This window comes from Procambarus clarkii, chromosome 46, assembly GCF_040958095.1.
Source record: "Procambarus clarkii isolate CNS0578487 chromosome 46, FALCON_Pclarkii_2.0, whole genome shotgun sequence".
NCBI classification, from domain to species: Eukaryota; Metazoa; Arthropoda; class Malacostraca; order Decapoda; family Cambaridae; genus Procambarus; species Procambarus clarkii.
This window is the reverse complement of record NC_091195.1, coordinates 16,941,100-16,959,310: the sequence shown is the minus strand read 5'-3', so window position 1 is coordinate 16,959,310 and position 18,211 is coordinate 16,941,100. Positions and strand designations below refer to the sequence as shown.

At 45.1% G+C, this 18,211-nt stretch overlaps 2 protein-coding genes across 3 annotated transcripts; one reads left to right on the top strand and one right to left on the bottom strand.

The window, feature by feature from the left end:
- Positions 1 to 1,077: 1,077 nt before the first annotated feature.
- LOC123770520 (heat shock protein HSP 90-alpha) lies at positions 1,078 to 7,914 on the bottom strand. Its single transcript, XM_069301739.1, has 7 exons — positions 7,756 to 7,914; positions 6,643 to 6,899; positions 6,193 to 6,440; positions 4,129 to 4,287; positions 2,884 to 3,929; positions 2,208 to 2,557; positions 1,078 to 1,988 (listed from the first exon to the last, which is right to left on the bottom strand). Exons 2-7 carry the CDS (start codon positions 6,897 to 6,899, stop codon positions 1,856 to 1,858), a joined length of 2,193 nt encoding a protein of 730 aa, XP_069157840.1. The 5' UTR covers positions 7,756 to 7,914; the 3' UTR covers positions 1,078 to 1,855.
- Positions 7,915 to 12,242: 4,328 nt separating this feature from the next.
- Positions 12,243 to 17,936, top strand: Ccdc56 (Coiled-coil domain containing 56). Of its 2 annotated transcripts, none has more exons than XM_045762482.2 (3): positions 12,243 to 12,380; positions 15,799 to 15,901; positions 17,532 to 17,936. In XM_045762482.2, the coding sequence occupies exons 1-3, from the start codon at positions 12,310 to 12,312 to the stop codon at positions 17,673 to 17,675; spliced, it is 318 nt and encodes a 105-aa protein (XP_045618438.1). In that variant the 5' UTR covers positions 12,243 to 12,309; the 3' UTR covers positions 17,676 to 17,936. The 2 variants fall into 2 exon arrangements, with proteins under 2 accessions (XP_045618438.1, XP_045618439.1); XM_045762483.2 differs by lacking the exon at positions 12,243 to 12,380 and adding an exon at positions 13,130 to 13,451.
- The last annotated feature ends 275 nt before the right edge of the window (positions 17,937 to 18,211 follow it).

Sequence of the window (18,211 nt, the reverse complement as noted above, 5' to 3'; positions counted from 1 at the left end):
GGTCAGTTTGCCCTTGGCGTTAGTCTCTTATTTGTAAGTTTTCCTGTGCTGCATTCTTTCACGCCATAGCTTTGAGACTTTCGTATTAAAGAATTATTTAATGAAGAATTTTGTTACATGGCCACACTTCCAGCAGCAGGTATGGTTAGTAGTCTACATCATACTTATAATCTTTTAGCATAGATTGCAGACAGACCTAGGCGTGCCAGTCCCATCTCTCAGAGACGATCTGTTCAGGAGGAAATCTTGCTTTGCCAGTTACCCTGTTCTGAGAGACCTGCTTGACGGGGTTCAGAGTTGAACGCCCTAAGCGGACCGGCTCAACTTGTGAGAGCTTAGTCCACCAGGCTGTCTGTTGCTTGGCGGCCCCAAGGCCCATATATCTACCACAGCCCGACACTCCTTGAAAACTAATCTAGTTTTCTCTATGTCCACAGTTGTTCCGGCAATATTTCTGGATGTTTAACAACTGTAGACCTGAGGTTTAGCGTTCTAAATGTACTTATAGCACCCCTACTAGTATTTCATTTACACTTTAGCTTGTTTGGTCTAGTTTTGCTTTTCCAGGTTCTTTATAGATCATTTTTTCCCTATTGACTACACTTGACTTTCCTCAGGGTGTAGTAGTGTCTCCAGTAGTTTCCAAAGGATGTGGGCATACAGACGTTAGAAAGAATATTTTCAGTGTCGGTAGTTAATAAATGGAATGCTTTAGGCAGTGATGTGGTGGTGGCCGACTCCATACACAGTTTCAAATGTAGATATGATAGAGCCCAGTAGGCTCAGCAATCTGTACACCAGTTGATTGATGGTTGAGAGGCGGGACCAAAGCTCAACCCCCGCAAGCACAATCAGGCATAAAGTGAAGGTAACTTGTGACTCGCAGCATAAATTAACTCAGCAGTTCTAGATTCTACTGAAGATTTGTAAAGTTGTGTAGTTTTACAAAGTAACTTGTCAACATTGTAGTATATGATACTGTATACATTTGACTTTTAGAAAATTCTGTTAGACCCTATTCAAGTACCTCTCCACAAGGCAATGTTCATGGGGAGCATGCGTAAATAAAAGTCCTAGTAACTAATTCATTTAATGCAATCTGATCTTCATTAGAGATTGTCCACAAGTATCAACACAAAATAATGCAATTCCAGTACTACGATAAGTTAAAACTCGTTATGTGATCGACACCTTTACTCTCATACCTCTGTATATGGCAAGTTCTCGTAACACCAAAATGCTACACCCAACACGTCTAAGATCTAGTAGTCTCCCTCTAATGCTGGGTTATATAAACAACAGGTACAAGGCAATAATTAACAATCATAAATCTTAGAAAGCTATAGTTAAGAGCATATGATTGCACTTTGCACAATATTAAATCTTATCCAGATTCCAAAAATCCAATTTAAATACTGGCCTGTAGTAGTTATGGCAAGGCAGAGCAGTGCATTCAAAGGTATCCATATTCAGTTTCATATGGAAGTTTAGTTATTTCCATGAATATACCTTTCAACACAGCTGATACAAAGTGATCAACCTAGGAACATTAATTAACAAAAGAAAATAGCAATACTTTCCACAATCCAGTCTAATATGTCACATATAGGAAAACTGAAAAGATTAAGATTCTTATGTTTTTATTACAAAACTTAAGATGTATTGTTTATCAACTAAATATATACACAATGAATAATAAAGAAAAACTCCTATGCAAGAATCTTAACTTAAACTGAATCTGATACACGGAATGAAATGGACCTCAAAATCCCAAACCTCTCTAAGGTTTACAAGAGAAATTGCAGACCGTATGATAATGAGATGAACTTTGGTACTTTGGTTAACAGGATATGCCTTAATCTACTTCTTCCATTCGTGACGCATCATCATCATCTCCCTCAAGTGGGGGCATCTCTTCCACACTACCTTCTGTAGTCTCCTCTGCTGGGGCATCATCTTCCTCAATACCCAGACCAAGCTTGATCATTCTGAAATATAAATATAGTCAAGACTCTCTTCATTCCAACTAAACTCTTCAAGAGTTTCAATATAACATCAGGAGAAAATGGAATCACGGTAAATCATTTAATAAGCGGAGTGTTATCATCACGGATAATAAAAGTAACTAACGCTACTAAAAGTTGTAGCAACTATTTGACAAATTAACTGCTAGATAAATTTCATCAATCTAGTAACTAAAGGCTCACCTGTAAATACGTCCAGCATGCACACCAGGATCCTCTAGAGTAAACCCTGAAGACAAGAGGGCACTCTCGAAGAGTAGCATGACTAGATCTTTCACAGACTTATCATTCTTATCAGCATCAGCCCTCTGCCTGAGGGTCTCAATGATGCTGTGATCTGGGTTGATCTCCAGGTGCTTCTTGGCAGCCATGTAGCCCATGGTAGAGGTGTCTCGCAGTGCCTGAGCCTTCATGATGCGTTCCATGTTTGCGGTCCAGCCATACTGGGAGGTCACGATACAGCACGGAGAGGTCACCAGGCGGTTGCTCACCACAACCTTCTCTACTCTCTTGTCAAGGATGTCCTTTACTACCTAAATTCATAAAATGGGAGTTAGCAGTGATATGAAATAAATCTTAAAGAGCACCATAAATTTTTAGAGAAATTTGATAAACATCCAGTAATTTTTTTTTAATAAAATAACCAGGGCAAAATGTGGATTTGTGGGGCTTTGCCAAGAGGTTTAAGAGCAATAAATCCAAAATTAAAAATGTAAGTTTGCAATGCGAGAAGTCTTATACATCTATATTTGGATTTTAATGTAATGAATCTCATATTGCAGAAAAAGCCTAGGTAGACAGTGAAAAACTTTAATTGGGATCCAAACAAATTATTAAGAAAAAGTAATCTTAAACTTACTTTGCAAAGGTTCTCCAGCTTTGATTTCTGTTCCTCAAACCTCTTCTTTTCCTCCTCATCTTCAGGGAACTCTAGACCTTCCTTTGTAACAGACACCAGTTGCTTTCCGTCATATTCCTTAAGTTGCTGTACACAGTACTCGTCAATGGGTTCAGTCATGTAGATTACCTCAAAGCCACGTTTCTTAACTCTTTCTACAAAGGCAGAGTTGTGCACCTGCTCACGAGTCTCGCCCGTAATGTAGTAAATATGCTTCTGGTTCTCCTTCATGCGAGAGGCATAGTCCTTCAGCGAGCAAATGTCGTCACCTGAAGCAGAAGTGTGATAGCGCAAAAACTCTGCCAGCTTTTTGCGGTTCGTCGAATCCTCGTGGATGCCCAGCTTGATGTTCTTAGAAAAGTTTTCATAGAATTTCTTATAGTTGTCCTTATCTTCAATTAATTCCTCAAATAACTCTAGTGCTTTCTTTACCAAGTTTTTGCGAATTACCTTCAAGATCTTGTTCTGTTGGAGCATCTCACGAGAGATGTTCAGGGGAAGATCTTCAGAATCCACCACACCATTCAAGAAGTTCAGGTACTCAGGAATGAGCTCCTCACAGTTCTCCATGATAAAAACGCGACGAACATAGAGCTTTATCTTGTTCTTCTGTTTACGGTTTTCAAAGAGATCGAAAGGAGCACGTCGGGGTAGGAAGATCAAGGCCCGGAACTCTAGCTGGCCCTCTACGCTGAAGTGTTTTACGGCCAAGTGATCCTCCCAGTCATTAGTGAGAGACTTGTAGAACTCTCCATACTCTTCTTGAGAGATATCGTCGGGGTTGCGAGTCCAGAGTGGCTTCGTCTTGTTCAGCTCTTCATCTTCAGTGTACTTCTCTTTTACAGTCTTCTTTTTCTTGCCGCCTTCTTTCTTGTCGGCGTCCTCGTCTTCGCCGATATCTTCAATCTTGGGCTTCTCTTCTTTTTCTTCCTTGTCTTCTTTCTCTTCTTTTTCCTCTTCCTTTTCTTTCTTTTCATCTTCCTTTTCTTCCTCTTCATCATCAGACACTTCCTGAAATTATTATTTTATTAGTTATTTTATTTAAAATTAGTTAAAATTATTTATTTTAATTTTATAATTAAAATGATAAAATTTAGTTAAAATTATTTTATTTACCAACTTGACAAACAATATATAACACTGAGCTAGTAAATTGCATCTGCAGAAAAAAAAATGCATTATATTTAGATCAATAAGAAGCAAAACTTGCCTTGTCCCTCTCCTTCTCTACCACAAGCTTGATGGGGTAACCAATGAACTGGGAATGTTTCTTAACTATCTCCTTGATGCGTCGCTCCTCCAGGTACTCCGTCTGGTCTTCCTTCAGGAACAGTGTGATCATTGTACCTCGACCCAATGGCTCCCCTGAAAAATAACACTGGTTAAGAGGCATTTCCATTAAGGACACATTTAAAGTGAACAAATTTATATTGGGAGCCGGTCGGCCTAGCGGACACCACTCTGGACGTGTGATCCTGTGGTCCTGGGTTTGATCCCAGGCGCCGGTGAGAAACGATGGGCAGAGTTTGTCACCCTATGCCCGTTACCTAGCAGTAAAATAGGTACTTGGGTTAGTCAGCTGTCACGGGCTGCTTCCTAAGGTTGGAGGCCTGGTCGAGGACCGGGCCGTAAGGACACTAAAAAAAGCCCTGAAATCATCAAGATAACCTCTAAGATTAAACCTATCAAGGAAATGGAAAACTTTACCTCTTATTTACCATAAGAATCTGGCAAATTCCTATGACAAGCACATTTCACATGCTCTTACCATAAAATGAACGAATGTGAAGCCTACATGTATAAATTATGACGAACATTTCCTTGCATGCAGGATTCGGTATAAAGATCAGTTGCAATTATTCTCCTCTAGTGCAAAGTGGGATTGTGGTCTTAACAATATTTATGTAAACTTTCCTACTAAAAACCTGAAAATTAAATTATAAAAGCTTTCCTAAATAGTTTTGTGCAGTACCTCATTCAGAGGTACAGTAACATTTCTTCTCTTGCCTTTGTGCTACCGAAAATTACAAATTAGAAGCAACACAAACCCAAGAAAGTCTTACTAAATGTAATTATGAGGCTGTAATTAAATAAATCATTAACGTAAATTCCAGTAATACAGCCTGGTTCGTTCTCTACTCAAAATCTAGAATTTTGGGTTGGGAATATTTCACGTTCCATTGGGAACATCACGTAATGCTCCTGTTCATCGAGCAGTAAGTAGGTACCCAGTGTGTTCTGGGGTGGCATCCTGGGAGGGGAGTAACTACCATCAAGGGGAACCTAAATAGTTTCAACGTAGCCATAGACTACAATCATTTTTAAATGTTGCCACTCATTGTATTTCCAAAAGTTCCCTGTTGTCACAAATGCCAAATGCCTGTTGTCACAAACTGGCTTAATTTTTACATCTTATTATATAGATATATATAATATTGGCAAGAATATTTTGTCACATACAAATTTCATGGATAGTTGCCTCAAACTTATTTTAACACTTATTGCCCGTGCCACGTGCACACCGCAGACTTTGACGTCATGGGGCTAATGGTGCGAGTGAGCGTGTGGCAAATGTATATACTCGTTTCAACTTTCTCGCCTTAATTCTTGTGCCAAGTCATTCGTTTTGGTATTGTGTTTGCAATTAAATTCCCTGCAGATGTATATGCATATGTCCAAAATCCTGTCGAGACTCCCTGCAGCAAAGCATAAAGTTATCCGTGAACGAGCACCAATTTGCACACCACAATCTAACGTGTATACGCAAAAATTTATGTTATCAAACTGAACGTGTTACAGCGCTCGTTTTGGTATCAAATTGTTTGCAATATAAAGGCACGCATTTTAAAACTTGTCCCATAATAATGGCACAATAGAATTTTAAACATTAAAATTTAAACCCAAAAACGTATTTATAATCGTTCAAGTGTTCTGACCAAGTTTCGTATTACATATTTCATTTTGGTATCAAAATGTGCTTATTTTGAAACTATCCCGAGGTCGATCGGATAAAAAATGAATTTTATACAAATATTTTTGTAGGACGCAAATCTATGTCCACAGCTAGAACTTCAAGAGAAAAAAAAATGGATGTGATCGGTGTCCAACGCAAGCGATAGTGTTAAGCAAAATTTCCTCCTAAAATTTTATTGGCATTAGATGGCAGAAATTTAAATTTATCCTAATCAAAAACCACTTAAAACATTATTACTTAATTCAAAGAATTTTAGAGCAACCCTTTAAACATAGTGACCACAACAAGACACTTACCATGATCAGTACGGACCGTGAAAGATCCTCCTGCGGAAGACTCCCAAATGTATTGTTCATCATCATTGTTCTTAGAGATGACGGTCACCTTGTCGGCCACCAGGTAGGCGGAGTAGAAGCCCACACCAAACTGACCAATCATGGAGATGTCAGCCCCAGCCTGCAGTGCCTCCATGAACGCCTTGGTGCCAGACTTAGCAATGGTTCCCAAATTGTTAACCAGATCAGCCTTGGTCATGCCGATGCCACTGTAAAGTTAAGCAAGTCAACATCTTTGTCTACCAAAGCCAAAAATATAAACGGTAATAAGTTCTTCAGGAAAATAATGTCGACATTACGTGTGGAGGGCTTATGACATTAGGCAGTGTCACCCATCCACACTAGGACGCAAATTATTTCATCACATCAAATTTAACTGAATGAAGGTGACTTAAGTCATTGAAGACATACCTGTCAATTATTGTAAGAGTGCGGTCATTTTTATTTGGCACTAGTTTGATGAACAGCTCCTTGCCGGAGTCCAGCTTTGACGGATCAGTCAACGACTCGTAGCGGATCTTATCCAGCGCGTCAGAAGAGTTGGAGATCAGTTCTCGCAGGAAGATTTCCTTGTTGCTGTAGAAGGTGTTGATGATGAGAGACATCAACTGGGCGATCTCCGCCTGGAAGGCGAAGGTCTCCACTTCCTCCATTGTTTCCTCAGGCATCTACAAAAGAAATTCTCCAAATTATTCCAGCCCCACTATTAAATACAACACATTCCAGCACACCAAATCATTAAATACTTTAAAATTTAACCACAAAAGCATTCAACCAAAACAGTAAATTTGTTAGAAAATCTCCTCCAGAACACAGGACCATCTATATAAAGTGAAAATTATCATTCCAAGAGTACAATATTAGCTCAATTTACATGCATTAAACATCATGGGATGTATACAACATCAACTATAAGCACAGGAGGTCTACCAGAGGTGATCCTCGGGGCCACACTATTACACTGCCACAAACATCCACACATTAACTGGATTACATTATGCTGCTTATTATTTTGGACAAACTTCTAATATCTTAATTTGATGCAGCAACTCTTCCAGTTTTAAGAAAATTTTAACCAAATCTTTCATACATTTAAATTAGTTTTGAAAAAACACGAGAGAGGGAAGCAACACGGTAACAAAGCCGGGTACAACACAGCACCACGAGGAGGGAAGCAGCACAGCACCACGAGGGAGGGACGCAACACAGCACCACGAGGGAGGGACGCAGCACAGCACCACGAGGGAGGGACGCAACACAGCACCACGAGGAGGGAAGCAGCACAGCACCACGAGGGAGGGACGCAGCACAGCACCACGAGGGAGGGACGCAACACAGCACCACGAGGGAGGGACGCAACACAGCACCACGAGGGAGGGACGCAGCACAGCACCACGAGGGAGGGACGCAACACAGCACCACGAGGGAGGGACGCAGCACAGCACCACGAGGGAGGGACGCAGCACAGCACCACGAGGAGGGACGCAACACAAAGTAACACAGCAGGAAAACAAAGATACTCACGTCTGGAATGTTAATAGTGGAATGTGTGGGAGTGAGCGTGTATGCTCTACACTGGGGTCGGCGGGACACTGGCGCGGGAATCCGCCCGCGCCACTCTTATTGCCACCCACTCAGGCCCCGCCCCCAATATCGCTCCGCCCCTGAAAACAATGTTGATTTTCTATAATAAGCTTAATAAAGCAGAGAAACCTACTTGGGAAAGAGAAAATATGTTTTTTGTGAGAAGTGGGATAGGTTAGAGTCTCGTGTGGGCGGCGTGGGCGGCGTGGGCGGCGAGGGAGGGCGGCGAGGGCGGCGCTAGTTACCGGAAGGTGACGACGACGGAGGTGAGGCGGCCGAAGGTTCCAGAAGGTTCGAGAAGGTTTTGGCGGGAAGCCTATTGATTACACGTGGTCGGCCGGCACCCCCCTGGCCGCCGCCTGGCCCGCCTCTACCTCTGCTCTACCACTCCTCTACGTGGCCACTACCACTCCTCTACGTGGCCCCTACCACTGCCGCCTCCTGCCTTGGCTCTACCTCTGCTCTACGTGGCCTTTACCACTGCTCTACGTGGCCACTACCACTGCTCTACGTGGCCACTACCACTGCTCTACGTGGCCACTACCACTGCTCTACGTGGCCACTACCACTGCCGCCTCCTGCCTTGGCTCTACCTCTGCTCTACCACTGCTCTACGTGGCTACTACCACTGCTCTACGTGGCCACTACCACTGCCGCCTCCTGCCTTGGCTCTACCTCTGCTCTACCACTGCTCTACGTGGCCTCTACCACTGCTCTACGTGGCCACTACCACTGCTCTACGTGGCCACTACCACTGCTCTACGTGGCCACTACCACTGCCGCCTCCTGCCTTGGCTCTACCTCTGCTCTACCACTGCTCTACGTGGCCTCTACCACTGCTCTACGTGGCCACTACCACTGCTCTACGTGGCCACTACCACTGCTCTACGTGGCCACTACCACTGCCGCCTCCTGCCTTGGCTCTACCTCTGCTCTACCACTGCTCTACGTGGCTACTACTACTGCTTTACGTGGCCACTACCACTGCTCTACGTGGTCCCTACCACTGCTCTACGTGGCCACTACCACTGCTCTACGTGGCCACTACCACTACCACTGCTCTACCTGGCCACCACCACCACTACCACTGCTCTACCTGGCCACCACCACCACTACCACTGCTCTACCTGGCCCCCACCACCACTACCACTGCTCTACCTGGCCCCACCACCACTACCACTGCTCTACCTGGCCACCACCACCACTACCACTGCTCTACCTGGCCCCCACCACCACTACCACTGCTCTACCTGGCCCCACCACCACCACTGCTCTACCTGGCCCCCACCACCACTACCACTGCTCTACCTGGCCACCACCACCACTACCACTGCTCTACCTGGCCCCCACCACCACCACCACTGCTCTACCTGGCCCCCACCACCACCACCACTGCTCTACCTGGCCCCCACCACCACCACCACTGCTCTACCTGGCCCCTACCACCACTACCACTGCTCTACCTGCACTGCCTAAATTCAATTTAATATAATAAGAAGATAGACTGGGAGATAATAAACAGGGAGATTGAAAAAAAAAAATCGAACAGAGACTGAAGCATTCCTATCAGACTGAAGAAAAGCAATTCAAGAAATAAAGACAAACCCAAAATATTTCTTCACATATGGCCAACATGGAGACCAATGACCTCCACAACCCTGGCCAACATGGTGACCAATGACCTCCACAACCCTGGCCAACATGGTGACCAATGACCTCCACAACCCTGGCCAACATGGTGACCAATGACCTCCACAACCCTGGCCGACATGGTGACCAATGACCTCCACAACCCTGGCCAACATGGAGACCAATGACCTCCACAACCCTGGCCAACATGGAGACCAATGACCTCCACAACCCTGGCCAACATGGAGACCAATGACCTCCACAACCCTGGCCAACATGGAGACCAATGACCTCCACAACCCTGGCCAACATGGAGACCAATGACCTCCACAACCCTGGCCAACATGGTGACCAATGACCTCCACAACCCTGGCCGACATGGTGACCAATGACCTCCACAACCCTGGCCAACATGGAGACCAATGACCTCCACAACCCTGGCCAACATGGTGACCAATGACCTCCACAACCCTGGCCAACATGGTGACCAATGACCTCCACAACCCTGGCCAACATGGAGACCAATGACCTCCGCAACCCTGGCCAACATGGAGACCAATGACCTCCACAACCCTGGCCAACATGGTGACCAATGACCTCCACAACCCTGGCCAACATGGTGACCAATGACCTCCACAACCCTGGCCAACATGGAGACCAATGACCTCCACAACCCTGGCCAACATGGTGACCAATGACCTCCACAACCCTGGCCAACATGGTGACCAATGACCTCCACAACCCTGGCCAACATGGAGACCAATGACCTCCACAACCCTGGCCAGCATGGAGACCAATGACCTCCACAACCCTGGCCAACATGGTGACCAATGACCTCCACAACCCTGGCCAACATGGAGACCAATGACCTCCACAACCCTGGCCAACATGGAGACCAATGACCTCCACAACCCTGGCCAACATGGTGACCAATGACCTCCACAACCCTGGCCAACATGGAGACCAATGACCTCCACAACCCTGGCCAACATGGTGACCAATGACCTCCACAACCCTGGCCAACATGGAGACCAATGACCTCCACAACCCTGGCCAACATAGAGACCAATGACCTCCACAACCCTGGCCAACATGGTGACCAATGACCTCCACAACCCTGGCCAACATGGTGACCAATGACCTCCACAACCCTGGCCAACATGGAGACCAATGACCTTCACAACCCTGGCCAACATGGAGACCAATGACCTCCACAACCCTGGCCAACATGGAGACCAATGACCTCCACAACCCTGGCCAACATGGAGACCAATGACCTCCACAACCCTGGCCAACATGGAGACCAATGACCTCCACAACCCTGGCCAACATGGAGACCAATGACCTCCGCAACCCTGGCCAACATGGAGACCAATGACCTCCACAACCCTGACCAACATGAAGACCAATGACCTCCACAACCCTGGCCAACATGGAGACCAATGACCTCCACAACCCTGGCCAACATGGAGACCAATGACCTCCACCACCCTGGCCAACATGGAGACCAATGACCTCCACCACCCTGGCCAACATGGAGACCAATGACCTCCACAACCCTGGCCAACATGGAGACCAATGACCTCCACCACCCTGGCCAACATGGAGACCAATGACCTCCACCACCCTGGCCAACATGGAGACCAATGACCTCCACCACCCTGGCCAACATGGAGACCAATGACCTCCACCACCCTGGCCAACATGGAGACCAATGACCTCCACAACCCTGGCCAACATGGAGACCAATGACCTCCACAACCCTGGCCAACATGGAGACCAATGACCTCCACAACCCTGGCCAACATGGAGACCAATGACCTCCACAACCCTGGCCAACATGGAGACCAATGACCTCCACAACCCTGGCCAACATGGAGACCAATGACCTCCACAACCCTGGCCAACATGGAGACCAATGACCTCCACAACCCTGGCCAACATGGAGACCAATGACCTCCACAACCCTGGCCAACATGGAGACCAATGACCTCCACAACCCTGGCCAACATGGAGACCAATGACCTCCACAACCCTGGCCAACATGGAGACCAATGACCTCCACAACCCTGGCCAACATGGAGACCAATGACCTCCACCACCCTGGCCAACATGGAGACCAATGACCTCCACCACCCTGGCCAACATGGAGACCAATGACCTCCACAACCCTGGCCAACATGGAGACCAATGACCTCCACAACCCTGGCCAACATGGTGACCAATGACCTCCACAACCCTGGCCGACATGGTGACCAATGACCTCCACCCTGGCCAACATGGAGACCAATGACCTCCACAACCCTGGCCAACATGGAGACCAATGACCTCCACAACCCTGGCCAACATGGAGGGTTGGCCAGGGTTGTGTTGGGGTGAGGTGCTGACCCCACCCTTCCAACAGCTCCACGTCACCTCCAGTAAGATAGTGTTGAGCATGAGACATAGAGGCGCTCCTAGGAAGGCTAAGCACTATAATAAGGCCTTAATAGCCATAAATGGTCAAAAATAAAGAAATAGTGTCCGTGTGGATTGTTGCGTCTCCCAGGACGACTGACGACCCTCAAGAATATAGTTACACTCTGTTCTTGGAAAAGAAATCTTCCTGACCTTGACATTCCTGTCATTTGAATCTAAATTTTGGTTTAATATGAATAACTTTATCGGTGAAATATTTTATTAAATATAACCAACATTTGTAGGTTATATATATAAGCTTTTTAAACAATCGCTGGGAAAAGCATGCAGCAGGAGTAATAATATATATCATTATCCAAACGAAGCTTTACTGAAGAAATATTAATATACATAATTTTGTACACCAAATTAATAGTGACAATAATTTGTAATTATTGTCACTAGAGAATGTTATTTCCCGCCAGTTATGGGGTGATGTGGACAGTTTGGGTCAGCTGTTGTTGTTGGTGTGCCTGCAGGTAGGTTGTGTCCGGTGTCCTGCTGTGTCCCTCCCTGTCCTGCTGTGTCCTGCTGTGTCCCTCCCTGTCCTGCTGTGTCCCTCCCTGTCCTGCTGTGTCCCTCCCTGTCTAGCTGTGTCCCTCCCTGTCCTGCTGTGTCCCTCCCTGTCTAGCTGTGTCCCTCCCTGTCTAGCTGTGTCCCTCCCTGTCCTGCTGTGTCCCTCCCTGTCTAGCTGTGTCCCTCCCTGTCCTGCTGTGTCCCTCCCTGTCTAGCTGTGTCCCTCCCTGTCCTGCTGTGTCCCTCCCTGTCCTGCTGTGTCCCTCCCTGTCCTGTTGTGTCCTGCTGTGTCCCTCCCTGTCCTGTTGTGTCCTGCTGTGTCCCTCCCTGTCCTGTTGTGTCCTGCTGTGTCCCTCCCTGTCTAGCTGTGTCCCTCCCTGTCCTGCTGTGTCCCTCCCTGTCCTGCTGTGTCCCTCCCTGTCCTGCTGTGTCCCTCCCTGTCCTGCTGTGTCCCTCCCTGTCCTGCTGTGTCCCTCCCTGTCCTGTTGTGTCCTGCTGTGTCCCTCCCTGTCCTGTTGTGTCCTGCTGTGTCCCTCCCTGTCTAGCTGTGTCCCTCCCTGTCCTGCTGTGTCCCTCCCTGTCCTGCTGTGTCCCTCCCTGTCCTGCTGTGTCCCTCCCTGTCCTGCTGTGTCCCTCCCTGTCCTGCTGTGTCCCTCCCTGTCCTGCTGTGTCCCTCCCTGTCCTGCTGTGTCCCTCCCTGTCCTGCTGTGTCCCTCCCTGTCCTGCTGTGTCCCTCCCTGTCCTGCTGTGTCCCTCAGTGTCCTGCTGTGTTCCTCAGTGTCCTGCTGTGTCCCTCCCTGTCTAGCTGTGTCCTGCTGTGTTCCTCAGTGTCCTGCTGTGTCCCTCCCTGTCTAGCTGTGTCCTGCTGTGTTCCTCAGTGTCCTGCTGTGTCCCTCCCTGTCTAGCTGTGTCCTGCTGTGTCCCTCTCTGTCTAGCTGTGTCCTGCTGTGTCCTGAGTGTCCGACGGTGTCCAGCTGTGTCCCAGGGTGAGGTGGTGATACTAGTGAGACGAGACATCCCCAGGACACGTCCAGGTACCGCCGGGAACACCGTAAATGTTGTCACGTGACCGCAGGTCCAGTGTCGCCCGGCACCGGACCCGAGGCCACCTGTGTCCTTCATAATAATTCATTGTGTTGGTGGACAGGCAGCCAGTATAATAATAATAATGTTTATTCAAGTAAACGTACATACAAAATGAGTTATAAACAGAATGTTGAATTTCCAGATAGTACTATATATATATATATATATATATATATATATATATATATATATAAAATATATATATATATATATATTTAATTATAATATGTATATACATACATACACACTATGCCTAAAGCCACTAATTCGCACAGCATTCCGGGCAGGACACAACTTCGCTTTAAATTCTATTATGCCGATGGTAAAATATTTCAAATGAAGCTTATATATCTATCTTTCCTGCTACATACAAAACTCTTACGTTTATTAACAAATCTGCATGAAATAAGCATTGTTCCGAGATAAATATTGCAGTTTTCGAGCTTGACGAGCGACGAAAGCTGCCACTTTTATACAACTACAAATATCTTCGGTTTTACTTATATTTGTCTCGTAGATGTTTTTACATATAGATCCCATTTCTGTCTTTTGACTAATAAATAATTTATGTTTAATAAGTTATCAAGATGTTTAAAGCAATATTCTTTCGGCATTCGTCTGTTCCAACATGGGCGACCCTTATGGAAACACGATACTTAGGTACACCCATCCCATAGTTGGGTCTGAGTCTAACAGGGGTTCGATCATATACATATAGTACACGTTAGGTTTATATCGATGTCCCCCCTCCCCCCCATTCACAGTGTCGCATTACTAACACCCCCCTCCCCAGGATGTAACCCCACAACTCCCAGATTAACTCCTGGTTATCTATCTACTGGTATGTGAACAAAGATATTAGGTGACTGGATACGTACCCAACCATTTCTGTCCCGCCCGGGATTTGCACCTAGAATTCTCAATTGAGAGTGGAGAACGAACCCGACTGTCCTACAAGGACTTAGTAATGACTTTCCTTATACTGTGCACGTCCCAGTGGTACAGTCGGGTTCGTTCTCCACTCATTCGAGAATTCTGGGTTCATATCCTAGGTGGGACAGTAGTGGTTGGGTATGTTTCCTATCTTTTACCTAATGTGCCTGTTCACCTAGCAGTAAGTAGGTACCCAGGAGTTAGTCAGCTTGTTGTGGAGTTGCATCCTGGGCGGGGTCAGTAATTCGACCTGGGGGGAGGAGGCTCCTCGATATAAGCCTAACATGTATGAATACACTCTAGCTGCTTGTTCCCTGACACAAGGAATCATTATTATTATTTTATGTATTATAATTTTGACGTGACAAACTGTGTTGCCAGGGGTAATACTTCTGCAGATCTCTGCTAACAGTTTCACTTTACACATGTTCTCCTTGCACTGTTTTCTTCGCTTCACTTCCCGGTGCTCTCACCAACACCTTGTGTCACGGGGAAACTCGTTTGTCAGTTATATTCGGTGAAAAACGATGATCTAATGGGCCCTTTGTCTTGATGACTCTTGGTCATCATTTGGTCATTCCCCTTATCCTTATCGTACTCCTAATTATCCCCTTATTACTTATTAAGTACTCCCTTATGTGTGTTATTGGCTTTGTAAGAACACTGATATTACGTACACTCTCAACACAATGTACTTTCTTGTATATGAAAATAAAAATAAATAAAAAATATACAGTATGCAGTACAGTATTAGTAAATGTAACCTATAGTGTGTTTCTGGTCATCTAATAATTCTTCATCTTGGCCGTGGTAATTACCTAAGTGTAGTTATAGAATGAGAGCTACGCTCGTGGTGTCCCATCTTCCCAGTTCTCTGTCTCATAAATCTTTGAAACTATAGACGGTTTTGGCCTCAAACACTTTCTCACTTAACTTTTTCCAACCATCTACCACTCTGTTTGCAAAAGAATACTTTCTAATATTTTTTTGGCACCTTTGTTTATTTAGCTTGAATCTGGCTATTAGGTTACCCCGCACTTTTTCAAACCATTGTTCCTTTTGGGGTTTCCTTAGACTGTCATAGATATCTCTAAATCTTGCATTTCCTGAGGGGAGCTCGAACATCTTAACGTCTTGGAACTCTTGGATTTTCTACAATCTGCTTTTGCATCTTCAGTTTGGCCAAAAATTGTTTATATTCTGTCAGCTAACAAATGTAAACACAGAAGATGCCTAATTTTAGCTGTAAATTTTCTTATGTCATATAATTATGTTGTAGAATATTATGATGTAATTCTTCTGCAACATGGTAATTGTTGTGTGATGACCAAATTTAAATCATGGGTAATAATGTTGATACAGGATGGCTGGAGATGGCAAACAGATGACTAAACTGAACTTGGAGCGTGACTCGCCAAATCTGAGCCGAGCTCAGCTTGACTATATGAGGCTCGTCGAAAATCAGGTGAGGAACATATTTTGGGAAGTGAAGCATAGTGCTAACGTTATGTAATCTTTCAGTGGCACTATTTCCTGCATCCCAAATCTGTAAATAACTGGGGGTAAGGGACTTGATCCAGTGCCTGTAATTAGGATAAAAATCACACTGAAGACATCACTTTAAGCATCATCGATGATTCTGTAGTTCTTAAATTTAATACACATACAGTAGTTGTACTATATAATTGAAATGTACTTTTATGGTTAAATCTTTCATATATAGTGTACAGGTTTTGACCTTGTTGTGCAGTGTAGTTGTTTGATAGTAAGTGTTGTGTTATAGCCACACAAGATAAAGTTGCTGGTCTCCAGACACTTCAAGAACCTTGTTTACATTCTCTGTGGACTAAACAAAAGTTATCATAACTTTTGGAATAAATTTAATATATATGAATATAAAGATGAGATTTTCTGTAAGATGACATGAGAATGGATGCTGTATATACAATACCAAAGGATATATTAACTAAAACAGGGCAATGTTGTGTGTGTTATTATGGCATCATAAGAACATAACAATTATGGAGTACAGGAGCAAGCATGTTGGCCTATACTAGCAGGTCCTAGTTACTACCCTGTCTCAACCATGCACTTGTTTAACTTATTCTTGAGTCCTGTGGAGCTGTTTGACTCAATGATGCTAGTCTGCAGGCTCCTACACTCATCCACAACCCTATTCTTAAACCAATACTTTCCTACTTGTATCCCTTTAAAAAAAATCTTATCCGACTTGTATCTGTGTTGGAGGGTGTGACCTGGTCACACAGTGCCCTGTGTTGGAGGGTGTGACCTGGTCACACAGTGCCCTGTGTTGGCGGGTGTGACCTGGTCACACAGTGCCCTGTGTTGGAGGGTGTGACCTGGTCACACAGTGCCCTGTGTTGGAGGGTGTGACCTGGTCACACAGTGCCCTGTGTTGGAGGGTGTGACCTGGTCACACAGTGCCCTGTGTTGGAGGGTGTGACCTGGTCACACAGTGCCCTGTGTTGGAGGGTGTGACCTGGTCACACAGTGCCCTGTGTTGGAGGGTGTGACCTGGTCACACAGTGCCCTGTGTTGGAGGGTGTGACCTGGTCACGCAGTGCCCTGTGTTGGAGGGTGTGACCTGGTCACGCAGTGCCCTGTGTTGGAGGGTGTGACCTGGTCACACAGTGCCCTGTGTTGGAGGGTGTGACCTGGTCACACAGTGCCCTGTGTTGGAGGGTGTGACCTGGTCACACAGTTCAGAACCTGGTTCATATTTCCCCGTGTTTTATGCCCCCGACATGTACCTCTTCATCCTGCATCTCGACCTGTTGCTCAATAGTTGCTCCAGTATCTAGGATGTTATGTGAATTATGAAACGCAGTAGGCCATGTGCAGAGCCCTGCGGCACACCACTAGTGACGTTCATTCTCTGTGGCTCCTTGCTGTTTGCTCCCCCTGTGATTGCACAATCTGATAGCCAAGGGCATTGTGTAATCTTGCATGATGAAATATTGCATGATTAGGCTCAAAAAGAGGCTTTTCATACTGACTCGAAGCTTTATTTAATTGCAGTATATTTTTTTTGCATACTTATGTTTATTGAAAGATTTTTATCATGTTTGTTACAGAACTTGGAGCGGGTACAGAAGCTAGCCAGGTTGAGACGGAACAACATTATTGTGGGCTCAAGCTTAGGACTGGCAGCTCTCAGCATCTATGGCTATGCTATATATTCCGTTAAACAGGAGAAGTTCTTGGATGAATTAGAGTGAGAGAGATGCTACAGCCTTGGTTAAGAGGCTGGCAGTTAGTTGGATTAAATCTGGTATTCCAGTAATGTTATAATTTCTAATTATAATAAATTAGAATTGTGGATTCTCTTGGTTACATTTACTTGTTTTTTCTTGTGTGATGAGATTTATGTAGGCGAGAAAAATGTTCTATTTATAAGACTTTGTAGATCTCGGTTTAAAGTGTATATTATACTGTAGTTTCTTTTATTTATTGATTACCAATAAAGTCATATTGGCTTGGCACGTTTTTCAAGTAATTAAAATTTCTGATTACCTCTGAGGTCTGAATGTGTAGCAAGGTGCCATGAAGGTGGGAATGGAGGAAGAACTAGATATAAGGAGGTCGGTCCCTTTCTCCTTCCAAGATGTGTCGATAACAACCTATTAGATCGAATCATTGTAGGAGAACGTGGGTGATATGTGGGTATGATTGATTCTGTAATGATCACCATGGGAGTGTATAGTGATTGCTATGGTAGTGCATAGAGATTGCCATGGGATTGCATAGAGATTGT